The 13,354-nt window shown below is 40.6% G+C and overlaps 2 protein-coding genes across 4 annotated transcripts in view; both read left to right on the forward strand.

Moving 5' to 3' along the window:
- The first annotated feature begins 2,458 nt into the window (after positions 1–2,458).
- Positions 2,459–10,112, forward strand: LOC102193511 (V-type proton ATPase subunit d 1). Its single transcript, XM_005746701.1, has 8 exons — positions 2,459–2,693; positions 3,718–3,889; positions 4,128–4,306; positions 4,829–4,908; positions 6,278–6,355; positions 6,506–6,682; positions 6,860–6,937; positions 9,036–10,112. Exons 1-8 carry the CDS (start codon positions 2,567–2,569, stop codon positions 9,195–9,197), a joined length of 1,053 nt encoding a protein of 350 aa, XP_005746758.1. The 5' UTR covers positions 2,459–2,566; the 3' UTR covers positions 9,198–10,112.
- A 662-nt stretch (positions 10,113–10,774) lies between these two features.
- foxr1 (forkhead box R1) overlaps positions 10,775–13,354 on the forward strand; it is a 4,566-nt gene continuing 1,986 nt past the window's right edge. The window contains exons 1-4 of one of the 3 annotated variants that reach the window (XM_005746705.2): positions 10,778–11,161; positions 11,313–11,405; positions 12,037–12,266; positions 12,656–12,724. In XM_005746705.2, the coding sequence (XP_005746762.1) occupies positions 11,005–11,161; positions 11,313–11,405; positions 12,037–12,266; positions 12,656–12,724 (549 nt within the window). In that variant the 5' untranslated portion in view covers positions 10,778–11,004. Of the gene's footprint in view, positions 11,162–11,312; positions 11,406–12,036; positions 12,267–12,655; positions 12,725–13,354 lie in introns of all 3 variants that reach the window. The other 2 variants (XM_005746703.2, XM_005746704.2) reach the window with 2 other exon arrangements.

The raw sequence follows: 13,354 nt of genomic DNA on the forward strand, positions 1-13,354 counted from the left end.
GAACATGGAAAAACACTGGTGACATTGGAAAGAAAAATGTCTGGACTTCTTTAAGTTGGTTGAAGACGTTTCACCTCTCATCCAAGAAGCTTCTTCAGTTCTTAGGTCAAATGGTGGAGAGTCCCAGATTTAAACCTAGTGGGAGTTTCCCCCCAAAGAGGGACAAAGGACCCCCTGGTGATCCTCTACCTAATAACATGAACCACGGTGTGAAAACGGGTGTGGGTCACAATAAGCCAGGGTTTCGGGTGAGCTCATTGTGAAACCTGGCCCCACCCTATCATGTGATAGGGTGATCCTGAGGTCAGATGGCCCAGGATGTGAGTGGGCGTTAAGGCGTCTGGGAAGGATCTCAAAACTGGATTATAGATGGCAGACAGCTGGTGTCGTAAACCACCACTTCTGTTCAAAGATGGTCGCTCACAGTGGACATAGATGGCTTCTTTCACTCTTCTTTCAAACCATCTATCCTCTCTGTCCAAAATGTGAACATTGGCATCCTCGAAAGAGTGACCTTTGTCCGTTAGATGCAGATGGACTGCTGAGTCTTGTCCTGTGGAGGTGGCTCTTCTATGTTGTGCCATGCGCTTGTGAAGTGGCTGTTTGGTCTCTCCGATGTAGAGGTCTGGGAATTCCTCGCTAAACTGTAGAGCATACACCACATTGTTAAGTTTGTGTTTTGGAGTTTTGTCTTTCGGGTGAACCAGTTTTTGTCTGAGTGTGTTGCTGGGTCTGAAATAATCCAGGATGTCGTGCTTGGAGAAAACCCTCCTGAGTTTCTCTGATGCACCGGCTACATAGGGGATGACAATGTTGTTGCATCTGTCTTTCTTATCGTCCCTCGCTGGTGTCTGATCTGAGTACAGTTCCAGCCTTGAATTCAGATGGCTCTTTTCAGTTTATTTCTTCATGCAAGTACTGCTGGGTATACATGAGTAATAATAAAGACAATAATAAATAATGTAATAAGTAAAGCTGATTCCAGAGCTAAACTCAGAACAGGCAAACAGCCAGTCTATTAGCTCTCTGTCATTCTGGTACTGAGGCAGAATCACCCTCCATGTTTTCCTCACAAATATTCACTGTACACATTCACAGAGGGAAATTTGGACTGATTTATTAGCAAATTCCTTTCACCTAAAAGCACGTGGTCATCTTCATAAACAGGATATCAAACTTTTCAAGGTCACTTTAAATCAGTCAAACACTAAATTGTAAATTGTTATTAATCCTTTTACCTTAGTCTTCAAGTTTATATTTATTTCTTACTCTTCTTATATTTATTTTTTGTCTTTTGCACTGAATGGAGCTGGAGCTTTGTCGTCTCCTCTCTCTATATACTGTACTGTTTATAGCAGAGATGACAATAAAGTTTACTTTGATCACAGTCAAATATCTCATCATTGAATCATTGTAGTTTGGAAGTTTAGCATTTTTGCCTGACAAACCTTTCGCAGTGTTTGTGAGTGTCTGATGTTCTTGTTTTATGCTTTTTCTACTACATCCCTGTAAAACCAGTCTAACCTGTAGTGGGAGTGAATAGAAAAATCACAGCATTAGATCTGGTAGGTCTCCACTAGATGGAGACAAAGCTGACTACAGTATGCAGGAGGTTTTTTTTTTTTTTTTTAAATTCAATTATAGTTCATCTATTTGAGTTCTTTTTCCTTTTCAAAACTAAATTCTTCTGTTCTGCTAAGCAGAGAACAATGAATGATAATGATTTTCGTACTTTTTCGGTATTCACTATTTCATAAAATTGTAGCTATATCAAATTCTTCTTTATATAGCTACTGTTTTCAGTGCTATTTTTGTCTCTTCACTTTTTTCCTGCCTTGGTCACTGCTGTAGGATTTATTTATTTTATCGCATTTAACCGGAAATAAGCGAGATACGGTCGGGATTTTTGGTGTATCTTATTCTGCTTATAATAAAAAAATAATAATAATGCAACACACTGAAGGAAGACAAGGTTCATCCAGGTGCACATGGAGGTTTATTGCGCTGAAACACACCAAAACAGTTCTGTGTTACTGACAGCTGCCATTACAATAACTGGCCTGCGTTACTTTTGTGAGGGATTATTTTGCCAGTCACCCGTTTATCTGAGCCACCACTGCCACCTACTGGCGAAACTAAATATCGCCCTAACATCACATCAGGTGGGAGCAAATGAGCTTTTTTGCTCTGTGCTATGATGCAAACTATTGTCACAACAATAGCAAAAAAAGATGATGGGGGGACCTTGTTCTTGATGCTCAAAATACTCAGGGTGCCACAACAACAGCTTGTTGACTGTGACAGACTTGGTCTCATGTTGTTTTCCTCTATTTGTGTGGATTGTAATGCAAAAACTAATATAAATATCATGTGCTTTGGAAACAGAGCTGGTAATAAAGCAAACTGTGAATACAAACAGCTACAGTCATTTGTCAATACAGTAATGGAATCATGAGCAGGTGACTGATCAGATGACTGTCACGTGGTTCAGTCAGCTGATGCTAGTGCTAACCAGCCGGACTGAAAGTGAATCCTGTGGCAGAGACGGATCTGACGGTCGGACAGAATGCCTTTCTCTGAGCTCTATTTTAATGTCGATAACGGCTACCTGGAGGGGCTGGTGAGAGGTTTTAAAGCTGGAATACTGTCGCAGGCGGATTATTTAAATCTCGTCCAGTGTGAGACGCTGGAAGGTGAGTTAAAATGGATAGCTAGCGGCTAATAGCTAGACGCCAGCTAGTTCCACAAGCTAGAGCTTAAAGCTAGTTAGCTGTTAAACGTTAGTTTCTGTTTTACTGTCGATATAAGTCGTCCCAATTTCTGTTATAATCTAGTCGCCAAGCTCAACATCGATAACTGCCACACGTTAAAGTGAAATAATTTGAGACTGTGTTCGTCAAGCTTGCTGTCATATGTCTGTATCCTCCGTAGCTAGCTTAAAGTAACCCAAGCAAGGGCCGGCTATATTGCTGTTTATTGCTCACTTCCCAGTTTTAAGGGAAGTGAAATTATAGTCAGAAGAGATTTTACAGTGTTCTTGTTAACATCGATGCTTCAAACAAATAACATTTTCTCTACCTTTTTTGTGACCATTCGGTTCATATCTTGCTAATTAATACTAGCTAACTGAGATTTTCTTATAGCAGACGCTTCTTGTGTTATGCTCACCTGCACGGAGCGGGCAGGGATGAATTCAGTTCAGTTACATTTCAGCGTCAAATTACAACAATCCCTTCAAGGTGTTTGATTAAAATTTATTTTCCAAGAGAGACTTATGAACGTGAGACAGATTAGGACACAACCAAGACCAGGTAGCCAAATTTCTAGTCAAGTTAGCAGTTGGGTTGAGAGACAGGAACAGCAACAAATGCAGGGGCACTGCAGCTGAAAGTTGGACCGCAAATCAGTTGAGAAATTGTTTTGAAAAGACAAAAAAATATCTTGTCAGTGAAATGCAAAATTCTATATAGAAAATAAAAGCTGCCGTACAACACTGCAAGTCTACATTTAACAATTTTTAAATAACCAAGTAAGGTAACATTATGGGGAAACCTTCATACTGCTTTTTGTTGTATTAGCCAGCATCTAAACAAAGAAACTATATGTTTCTTTGTATGTTAATATAAAACTAGATTTATAGCCACACGTTTTTAGCAGTTCTAGTTTCAAACTTAATCCTTAGAATAATAGAGTCCTGACTAACTGTTTGTCCTACAGACTTGAAGCTCCACCTGCAGAGCACAGACTATGGCAGCTTCTTGGCAAACGAGGCGTCTCCTCTCACCGTGTCCGTTATTGACGACAAGCTAAAGGAGAAGATGGTGGTGGAGTTTCGCCACATGAGAAACCAGTCATATGAACCGCTGGCCAGCTTCATGGACTTCATCACGTAAGCTAAACCTGTCGAGTTGAATTGAGTACGGACGTCTGTTAGCACAATTTCTGAATATCATATTATTTATTAATTTAAAATTTGGCACTGTCATGTAAATAACAGTAGACACTGCAGTACTTTGAAGTACTGTAAAGTATTTGCCCTTAATCGGTAAAGTAACATATCTGTTCTATAAAGTATAACAGTGTAGAACATTTGTGACGATCCCTCCCCTCCTTCCTTTGGGCTTTAGCTACAGCTATATGATCGATAACGTCATCCTGCTGATCACGGGCACTCTGCACCAGCGGGCCATTTCTGAGCTGGTGCCCAAGTGTCACCCACTGGGCAGCTTTGAACAGATGGAGGCGGTCAACATTGCGCAGACCCCCGCCGAGCTCTACAATGCCATCCTTGTGGACACACCACTGGGTGAATATCTGTATATGACTTTTTCATCATCATAATAATATTCAGGGGTTTTATGCAATAAGAACAGGCCCTCAAAAAAAGCTTTATCACTCCCCTAAATCTAAAACTCAAATTGGTTTTCACAACGGTGGCTCTCTGCCCTTTTAAAGTTTATTAATTTTCTTTTTTTGGTTTCCTGTTTAAAAAAAAAAAAAAAAAAGACGTGACTCGCTTATAGTTTGGCTGAAAGTTGTCACCCTCATTTGGTCAAGGTAACTCTCACACACCTTCAGTCGGTGTAGCGTTTAGCTTTCACTTTTCAAAGCAGTAACATAATGTTTGTCTGTATGCGACACATTTGTAGTGACATCTGTGTATCATACTTAAGATAGCTTTATACCTACTCTGAATGGGCACCAACCAGCAGGGGTGTAAAATCTGAATTGTGATGTCTTATGTTGAACAGGAGATGGTGCCAAAGCAGAGGAAAACACTAAATATTGATTTCTGTGTTTTGTTTTGTTTTTTTTCTCTTTTCAATAGCTGCGTTCTTCCAGGACTGCATATCTGAGCAGGACTTGGATGAAATGAACATTGAAATCATTCGTAACACCCTTTACAAGGTAGAGTTTATTAATAACTGAGCTAAGCTTTATTTATACAGTGCATGTCATTCCAGGTGAAATCACAATGTGTTGCAAAAAGCATAATCTGTCCACATAAGCAAGTGAATAAATAAAATGACAGCAAAAAAGGCAAAAATGTGACCGTAAAAGCTGAAACTCAGAAGTTAACTCAGTTAAAGAAACAGAAATTCAAAGACCATAATTACTCCAACAGAAGAAGAACAAGTCAAAAACCAATTAAAATTAAATAATTAAGATCAGCAGTAATCGAGCACAATTGTTCCAACCTAAACATTAATACTGATAAATCAACATGTCGTTGTATAGATCTTTAATTAACTCTCTGGCAGTTGTGTTCTAGTAGACAACTGCAGATATTGTTGTAGCTCCTAATCTTTCCAGCGTTTGTCACAGAATAAACGGTTTTAATAGTCCTGTGGATGTCGGTCTGGAAGCTGAGGGCAGATAAGTTGTGATTCTGTGAGAAATTGTCAGACTTCTAGCTTTCACTTGAATAACCAGGAGGTATTAAGTTGCAAGTTACCAATGTCCTGTGAACATCCCGTTAGTCTGCCAGTCTGGCCAAATCATTATGGGCAGAGAAACACAGAATATGGTAAAGCATGTGGTATTTTCTGACAATTGATTTTGTATCAGTAAGAACAAGTTAACCAGTTTGTGCCCGTGGGAGTTGGAGATATTTTTAATATTTAATGGAAGCATTAAAAGTAGTTGTTATATATCTGTGAAGGTTCTCAGTCATCCAGGTCATCGTAGTCTAAGGAGCTTGGAAAGAATAGCGTCTGGACTTCTTTAAGTAGCTTGAAGACGTTTCACCTCTCATCCGAGAAGCTTCTTCAGTTCTAGGGTCAAATGGAGAGTCCCAGATTTAAACTCTGTGGGGGTTACCCACCGAGAGGGACAATGGACCCCCTAATGATCCTCTACCCAATCACATGAGCCAAGTTGTGAAAACGGGTGTCGGTCACAATTCACATGATCACATGATGGGGTGGGGCCAGGTTTCACAATGAGCTCACCCGAAACCTTGGCTGATTGTGACCTACACCCGTTTTCACACCTTGGCTCATGTGATTAGGTAGAGGATCATTAGGGGTCCATTGTCCCTCTCGGTGGGTTACCCCCACAGAGCTTAAATCTGGGACTCTCCATTTGACCTTAGAACTGAAGAAGCTTCTCGGATGAGAGGTGAAACATCTTCAAGCTACTTAAAGAAGTCCAGACGCTTTTCTTTCCAAGCTCAGACTAGTTGTTACATAGTTTAAATTCAGAACTGGCGTGAAATTGTTATGTATTTATGTAAAGTTGTCATGTAAAATACATTAAGTAGATTTTGTTCTCTCAGGCTTATCTGGAGGCTTTCTACAAGTTCTGCTCCAACTTGGGAGGAACGACTGCTGACACCATGTGTCCTATTCTGGAGGTGAGGCCTCAGTCTGATTTAGGAACGTGTCACTAGTCTTCCTTCTGGTTCTCTGGGAGGTCTTTTATCACTGAGCAGGTTTGCTCACGAAGACACTGAAGCATCTTTAACTTGACTCATCACTGTTCTTCTTCGCCTCTGTATCTGCAGTTTGAAGCTGACAGGAGAGCCTTCATCATCACCATCAACTCATTTGGCACAGAGCTTTCCAAAGAGGACCGTGCCAAACTCTTTCCCCACTGTGGCAAGCTTTACCCAGAAGGCCTTGCTCAGCTGGCCCGTGCCGATGACTATGAGCAGGTCAAGGCTGTAGCTGATTTTTACCCTGTAAGTTCAGAAATGGCCTGCAGAATTCCCCATAGAAACATCATTGAACTCATATGTTTCAAGTTGTTTTCACTTTCATCTTCCAGTTTGTGCTTTGGTGTCTGTCATTGTCCATCAAGGTTCAATCTTTCAGTTTAACGTCTGTGTTAAAGCATAAACTTGTTCTTGCATTTTCAGGAGTACAAGCTGCTGTTTGAGGGCGCCGGTAGCAACCCAGGAGATAAAACCCTGGAGGACCGTTTCTTTGAGCATGAGGTGAAGCACATGCATCCCTCACTCACAAAGACCTTTTTACACCCAGTATTAACCTCTGTCGTGTAATAGTCACAGACCTCTACATTTGAACTAATTGTTCAAAGCTGTTATTATTTCAAGCATGCTGACTTTAACTTTGCTGGATTAATGCAGGTTTGAATGTGTGGTTATTAGATTCATTTTCAGTGATTTGTCTTGCCTTCAGAATATTTCATACAGCAGAATTTCTTACATGCCAGTAAAGCCAGTACAGTCACGACATGGTGTGAGTGTGGCTGCGTCTCACTGCAACACTACACACATCCAACTATTTGACTGTGTGAGAGCCTTAACCGCCTCACACAGGTTGTCCATATTATTATCCAAACACCTCACATCCCCATGATGATTGCTGGAACAGCTCCAGGTCTGAAGCCTGTCATTTCTCCAAGCCAGGAAAGTAAATGGGGAGAAAAAAATCTGACTTTCCAACTAGAACACTCCGATATCAGGTTTTGAGAACCCCAGAAATGCTCAAAATAAAGCCATTTGTTACCATTATTCACATTCTTTTATTATGAATCATGCCGCTTAACTGTGCAGCACCCCACATTGTGCATTACGTGTTATACTCCAAAGGACAGTGAGGAAAAACACATAAACCAATATTAAACATGATACAAAGGTTGTTTCTTTCCACCTGGACGTAGCATTTCTCCCACTGAAAATGTCCAGATGAACAGAATCGACCTTTGGGGATTTACTTACCTGGATGATCAAGCATGCATCAAGACGATACTTATGGTTACTACAAAAGATATTCAACTATTATTAAAATATGACAAATTAACAATGGTAAAGTGTGGCGCATTATGAATGATGCGCATTGTGAAAACGTAGTGAGTACACATTGAGGTGTTCCCAGGCCACCCCAGGGAGATGATCCCTCCAGCGTGTCCTGGGTGTACCCCAGTGCCGCCTCCCGGTAGGACGTGCCTGGTCGGAACATCGTACCCAGAAGCGACTGCCTCAGCTGGGCTCTACCCTGTGCTAAAGAAGAGCCCATCCATCCTTTGGAGAAAGCTCTTTTCTTCCGCTTGTATCCGCGATCTTTCACCTTTAAAAGAACTAACAGTAATAGTCTTAACAAGCGATCAGGCCTAGATTAACAGAGTTATGTTGTTTCTCAACAATGAAGCTTCATCTTGTGGCAGACGCCTGCATAACGTTTACTGGCATTGGGCGTCAATGTAAAACCATTAAACGACTGGTATGTCTGATAAAGACTAGTGATGATTAGTCGACTAGTTTATTCTATAGGCAGAAAAGATGACTGCCACTCAGCCAATCAGTGCCACAATTGGGAAAAAAAAAACTGTTATTTACAACTTTGAGCATCTTAAAATAATGTCTTTTCTTATAATTATCATAGTGTTGTTACAGGATGGCTTTGCTTAAAGGAAAAATCAACAAATGTGCATAATTGTCACTCAGACTAAGAACCTTTTACACTAGATTTTAACAAATTTCTGCTTTTGTTAGACAACATGGATATTTATGGTGTTTGGGATTTTGTGTTTAGTTTCCTGTGTGGAAGTCATGTAAAGTCGTTGACATGTGGGGCGGCTGTAGCTCCGGAGGTAGATCATCTACTGATCGGAAGGTTGACGGTTCGATCCCTGGCTCTCCCCAGTCTGCATGCCAAATGTCCTTGGGCAAGATATGAACCACAAGTTGCTCTCAGATGCATCCATCAGAGTGTGAATGTGTGTGAGTAGTAGTTAGACAGTGCTCATGTGAATGGGTGAATGTTGCACTCTGGCAGAGTAGTGCTGTAGAAGAATCAGTCCATTTACCATTTCACTTGAGTTGCAATGTGTGCAAAAAAAAAAAGCTTGGTCCAGCATCTTGAGTAAAGGAATACCTGACAAGCTGTGCAATGTTGAGTATCTGAAATATAAATGAAACTGAACTGCCAGTTTAGAAAAGATTGGGTTGAGCTAATTGAGAGATTGAAGTTGGATCACTTTGTGTCAACCTTAACCACGTCTTTTGTTTTCATTTTTTATTCTTTGACGTCAGTACTAACCTTGTCTTTCCACCTCCTTCGTGTTTGTAGGTGAAGCTGAATAAGCTGGCCTTCCTCAACCAGTTCCACTTCAGTGTTTTCTACGCCTACGTCAAGCTGAAGGAGCAAGAGTGCAGGAACATCGTCTGGATCGCCGAGTGCATTGCCCAGCGGCACCGCGCCAAGATCGACAACTATATTCCCATCTTCTAAGCAGTCTTCTTCCCACCATCATTTCATTCAGTTGTTTCTTTTTGTTCCCCACAGTCACAGCCTGGTGATAAAGGCCCAGATGGTTTGATGCTCAAGTCCCACTTTCTTCACTCGTAGGTGTAAATTGGTTTTCAACAGTTGCTGTTGTGTGTATTCCTTTCTTGCTTGTCAAGTTCAATGATCCAACACACAAAAATACAACTGAAGGATGTACTGTAGTTTTGGGGTTGTTGTTTTTTGGTTTTTTTGTTTAATAGAAAGGAATGACATGATTCTGGTTTGTCAGAGCAACATCTTTGTTTAAACTTATTTGACTTTCAAACACTTGCTTCCAATCCTTGTGTTATGTTGCACGCGGCAGCTGTTTTTAAAAAACAAAACAAAACAGCAGTGGAAGAATTTGCAATTCAATATGACCAGAAACTAAGGACACGGTACGTTGTCTCAGCCTGTGCAGCTCCAAGTGCTGAAACATGAAAACATCCCTCCAGGTTGTCTTTAATGTGGATTTCTGTTGGTAGTGCTACATTTTCTCAGCATGTTTGGTGGTCAGTGTGATTTTCTGTCAAAACCAATGAGTGAAATGTGTGAGGCCCTCCTGGTTTGTTGTCTAAGTATATTCTAAAATATTGAAAATGAAACGGCTGAACAGGAACTTCTGTGCTCAGTGTTCCTGATCCAGCATGAAGATTCTGTGAATAAAGTGGAATGAGTCAGTATCCGGGGGCGTATGGATGACAGACGTCATGTTTAAAGTATACAAAGATAAATAGATATTTAATGATGACTATCTGATTTTTGTTTTCTCCTGCTGTAAAGGATTTATTACTGTTTTCATCTGTTATTTGTGAAATGTGTATTGTAAATGTGACAGAGTAATAAACAGACTAATGCAGGTCTGTAGACCTCGAGGAACCGTGACATTATTTTGAGTTTTTAAATTTCCCACCGGATAGAATTTATGGAATTTCCTCATATATACACACACACACTTACCCCTACCTACCTACCTATCTATCTATCTAAGGTAAACTCTTACCATTTCTGTCACCCTTTTGTTCAGTTTCAGCAAGAGCTGGTCTTCTAAATTAACAGAGGCAATCCGACTTCATTTGGCTGTGAAGAGTAGACCAGCACAGCTAAAAAGTCGTTCACACGTAGCAGAAGCAGGCAGAGCTGTGTTCAGTTTAAGAGGGTTGATCTGATATCCTCGTGTTGGTGTTGTTCCCAGATCATCATACTAAATGTTGTTCCAGGATCAACATTGCAAGTGACCAATCAGAATGTTGTGACGTCATACTTTTGCGACTTCGGGAAAAACTGGCGTAAAACAAAAAACTGTACTTAAGCTGCTTGAAACCGCCTCTGTCCACCGATCAACAGACCCTGACCCTAACCCTAACCCTAACCCTTTAATAAACAGCAAGCAGAATTGATATTGTCCTTGCAACATTGGAATTTCATAAATGCACGAATGGCTTGGCGCGCAAAAGAATAATGTCACAACAATGTGATATATGTATGTATATATGTATGTATATATATATATACGTGTGTGTGTGTATATGTATATGTATAATACAGGTGATGCTGTTGAATTGATTCAGATTGAGAATCTTGTTTTTGGAAGGTGTTATTTACTTTGACTTTTTACACCTGAATTGAAATTTCTGCTTACTGTAGACCTAAATGTGTCCAATCGTCACAGGCTGCATCCTGTTAGGATTAATTGTGTCCAATTAGGCTGTTTAGCTCCAGCTGTTGTATAGACAGTCTGCAGGTCCCCACATTTAAGAGCTTCAGTTGCATGGAGAGGAACCAAACCACTGAAATGCATTCAGCTATGACCTTACAGCTTAAAACCAAAGCACAACTCTTTGACCTTCATTGCTCTGTTGGTCTGACTGACTGGGATATGGACAAGGAACTGAAACTGGCTACAACCACTGACCAGTTATATCATGGTGATGGATTTTTTTCTTTCTTCAGTAGCGTTTGCTCTTTATTCATGTCATATGGATGAGCAGTTTTGACTTGCCATTTCAGAAGGAATTAAATCTGAAGATCAGACGGTGTGTATTTTGTGTGTTAGTGTGTTTTGTGTGTCTCTGACAGATGACAAAGTGAGTGATCAGTATGTGGTCCAGAGGCCTTCTGTAAGAACCTCGAAAAGGAAAGATGAATTTATTTGGTACGATAAAACATCAGGTGAGCTGCATTGAGTCCCACCCCATAACTCAGCACTGAATGACTCCTTCCAATCACTCTGTTTCTTAGTTTGCCTTTGTAAATGTGGTTTGTGTAGTGTTTGAATGAAATGACAGTCAGTTTAGGACACACGTTGGGCTGCTTTACACACTGAAGTGTGTGATTTGATTGAAATCCTTTTATTTTTTTTCTACCTAAAAGCACGTTTCTTCTAATACACAAGGATGCAGTTCTGTTACCGTACTGAAATTGTTTGTGCTTTGTTTGCCACTACAGTGCTGTATGCGTGTGCTTGAGTGTTGCATGCTCAGCTTTGGTAGCCTACCAGTATGCATTTACATCCTTCCTTTATCGGGCCAATGCACAGTGACGGACAAACACAGCAGATGCCTGCTTGTCAAAACTTTGCTCCACCACTCTGCTTTCCAATTTTATTTTATTTATAGTGTGTGTGTGTGTGTACTGTGAAAGGAGGGAAACTGTTACAAAGAATGTGGTTTTTAATGTCCTATCTGGAAAACGAGCATCCGCATGACACTCTTGCCTCTGATTTTTATGCTTCTGGCTTCATGTGTTGGAGAAATTATTCTTAAGTGATCACTGTAGCAAACTGAATATTTCTGTGCATCAGATACTTTTGTGAAACCAAACCTGTGGCTGCTGGTGAATCCCAACATTGCCTGCCCGATCCAGTACAACGAGATTAATGCTGACGTGGGGCCTGTGTGTGAACCTGCTGAGGAAAGCCAAACTAGGCTCCTGGAGACCCAATGTCCACTGACAGCAGAGCGCCAGGTGTTTTCCTGCCATGATGGTCCTCTCCAGGGGGAGCTGGTGCAATCAGTTTCTTCTGAGTACACGGTACACACTAACCGCTCACAGCCACTCTATTATGCATCACCTGTTTCTGTTTGCAGCGGCAACCTTACTTAGAGTGCTGAGTGTTTGTGCAGAGTCTCAATGAACACTTCATTTATTTTCTGGATTTAACATGTAAGCGTAGGATTAAACATTTGTGTTCATGGGCTATCCCAAGGCATTAAAGACCAAATGCATTACCATTGGCCAATAAACATGAGTCACAGGCCCAGTCTTTCATTATTTGGTGTAACTAATCAAAAAGTGATTTCAGTCTCCACATCTTTTACATCTATTTAAATACACATTTAGAACATTGGATTTAAAAGTCCTGTAATGATTGAAACAACCTGTATCTGTTAACTGTCAATCTGACAATCACTGATGATTAGGTCAAGAATGATGTCAACTCCTCTCAACCCGTCAAGAGCAGACGTAAGGCGAGGACCATAAAGCCCAGGGTGAGAACAATATCTTAGACCTGAACCAGTTTCCTTCAGTGAGAATTTTCAATTAAAGCTACAGTGTTTTGGAGGAATTTAATGAACTAAAACAAATTAGGATTCGGTGTAAAATGTAATTTAACTGAGACGAGGTCAATGACGTGGCTGCGTATAAATGGGCATTTTTGGAGAGACAGTTTCCTTAGTCCCAATAAAACTGCATCTACATATTCTGGAATAATTGGGAAAATGCCCTAGGCTCTCAGTGTTTCTCTTTATTGTCATTATTCTAGTTGCTCCTTTCTTTAGTGCTTAACTACTCCCAGTTTTTGTGTGTGTTCAAATTTTAAACGTGTGTGTGTGTGTCGTTAGTCTTGTAATCATGAAGCTTTAAATGCATGTTTTGGTTTTTTTGGCTGGTCGTGATCTTTATGCTCTAACTACATTTAAAAACAGTTATGATTCTGTTATAGGAGGAATTTTGAGTGAAGAAAAGCTCAAACAAAATTAATTGCTGCGTGCAAAAATGCATTTCAGTGTTTGCTATCTCACACACACAACAGCCCCTCTCGCTCATTTTTTGCATTTGCGCTTGCTTGCAATGTGTTGCTTGCGCTCTCAACATTTCTGCCCGTCCGTGTTCAACTC

This window comes from Pundamilia nyererei, unplaced genomic scaffold (assembly GCF_000239375.1).
Source record: "Pundamilia nyererei isolate P.nyererei 1_Seehausen unplaced genomic scaffold, PunNye1.0 scaffold00181, whole genome shotgun sequence".
NCBI classification, from domain to species: Eukaryota; Metazoa; Chordata; class Actinopteri; order Cichliformes; family Cichlidae; genus Pundamilia; species Pundamilia nyererei.

What these genes read in the sequence shown, in the direction of transcription:
- LOC102193511 (XM_005746701.1), top strand. Translation starts at nt 2,567, where the DNA reads ATGCCTTTCTCTGAGCTCTATTTTAATGTCGATAACGGCTACCTGGAG. An exon ending in CCATGTGTCCTATTCTGGAG is followed by an intron (nt 6,356 to 6,505) that starts GTGAGGCCTCAG and finishes CTGTATCTGCAG; the next exon opens with TTTGAAGCTGACAGGAGAGC. An exon ending in ACCGTTTCTTTGAGCATGAG is followed by an intron (nt 6,938 to 9,035) that starts GTGAAGCACATG and finishes TCGTGTTTGTAG; the next exon opens with GTGAAGCTGAATAAGCTGGC.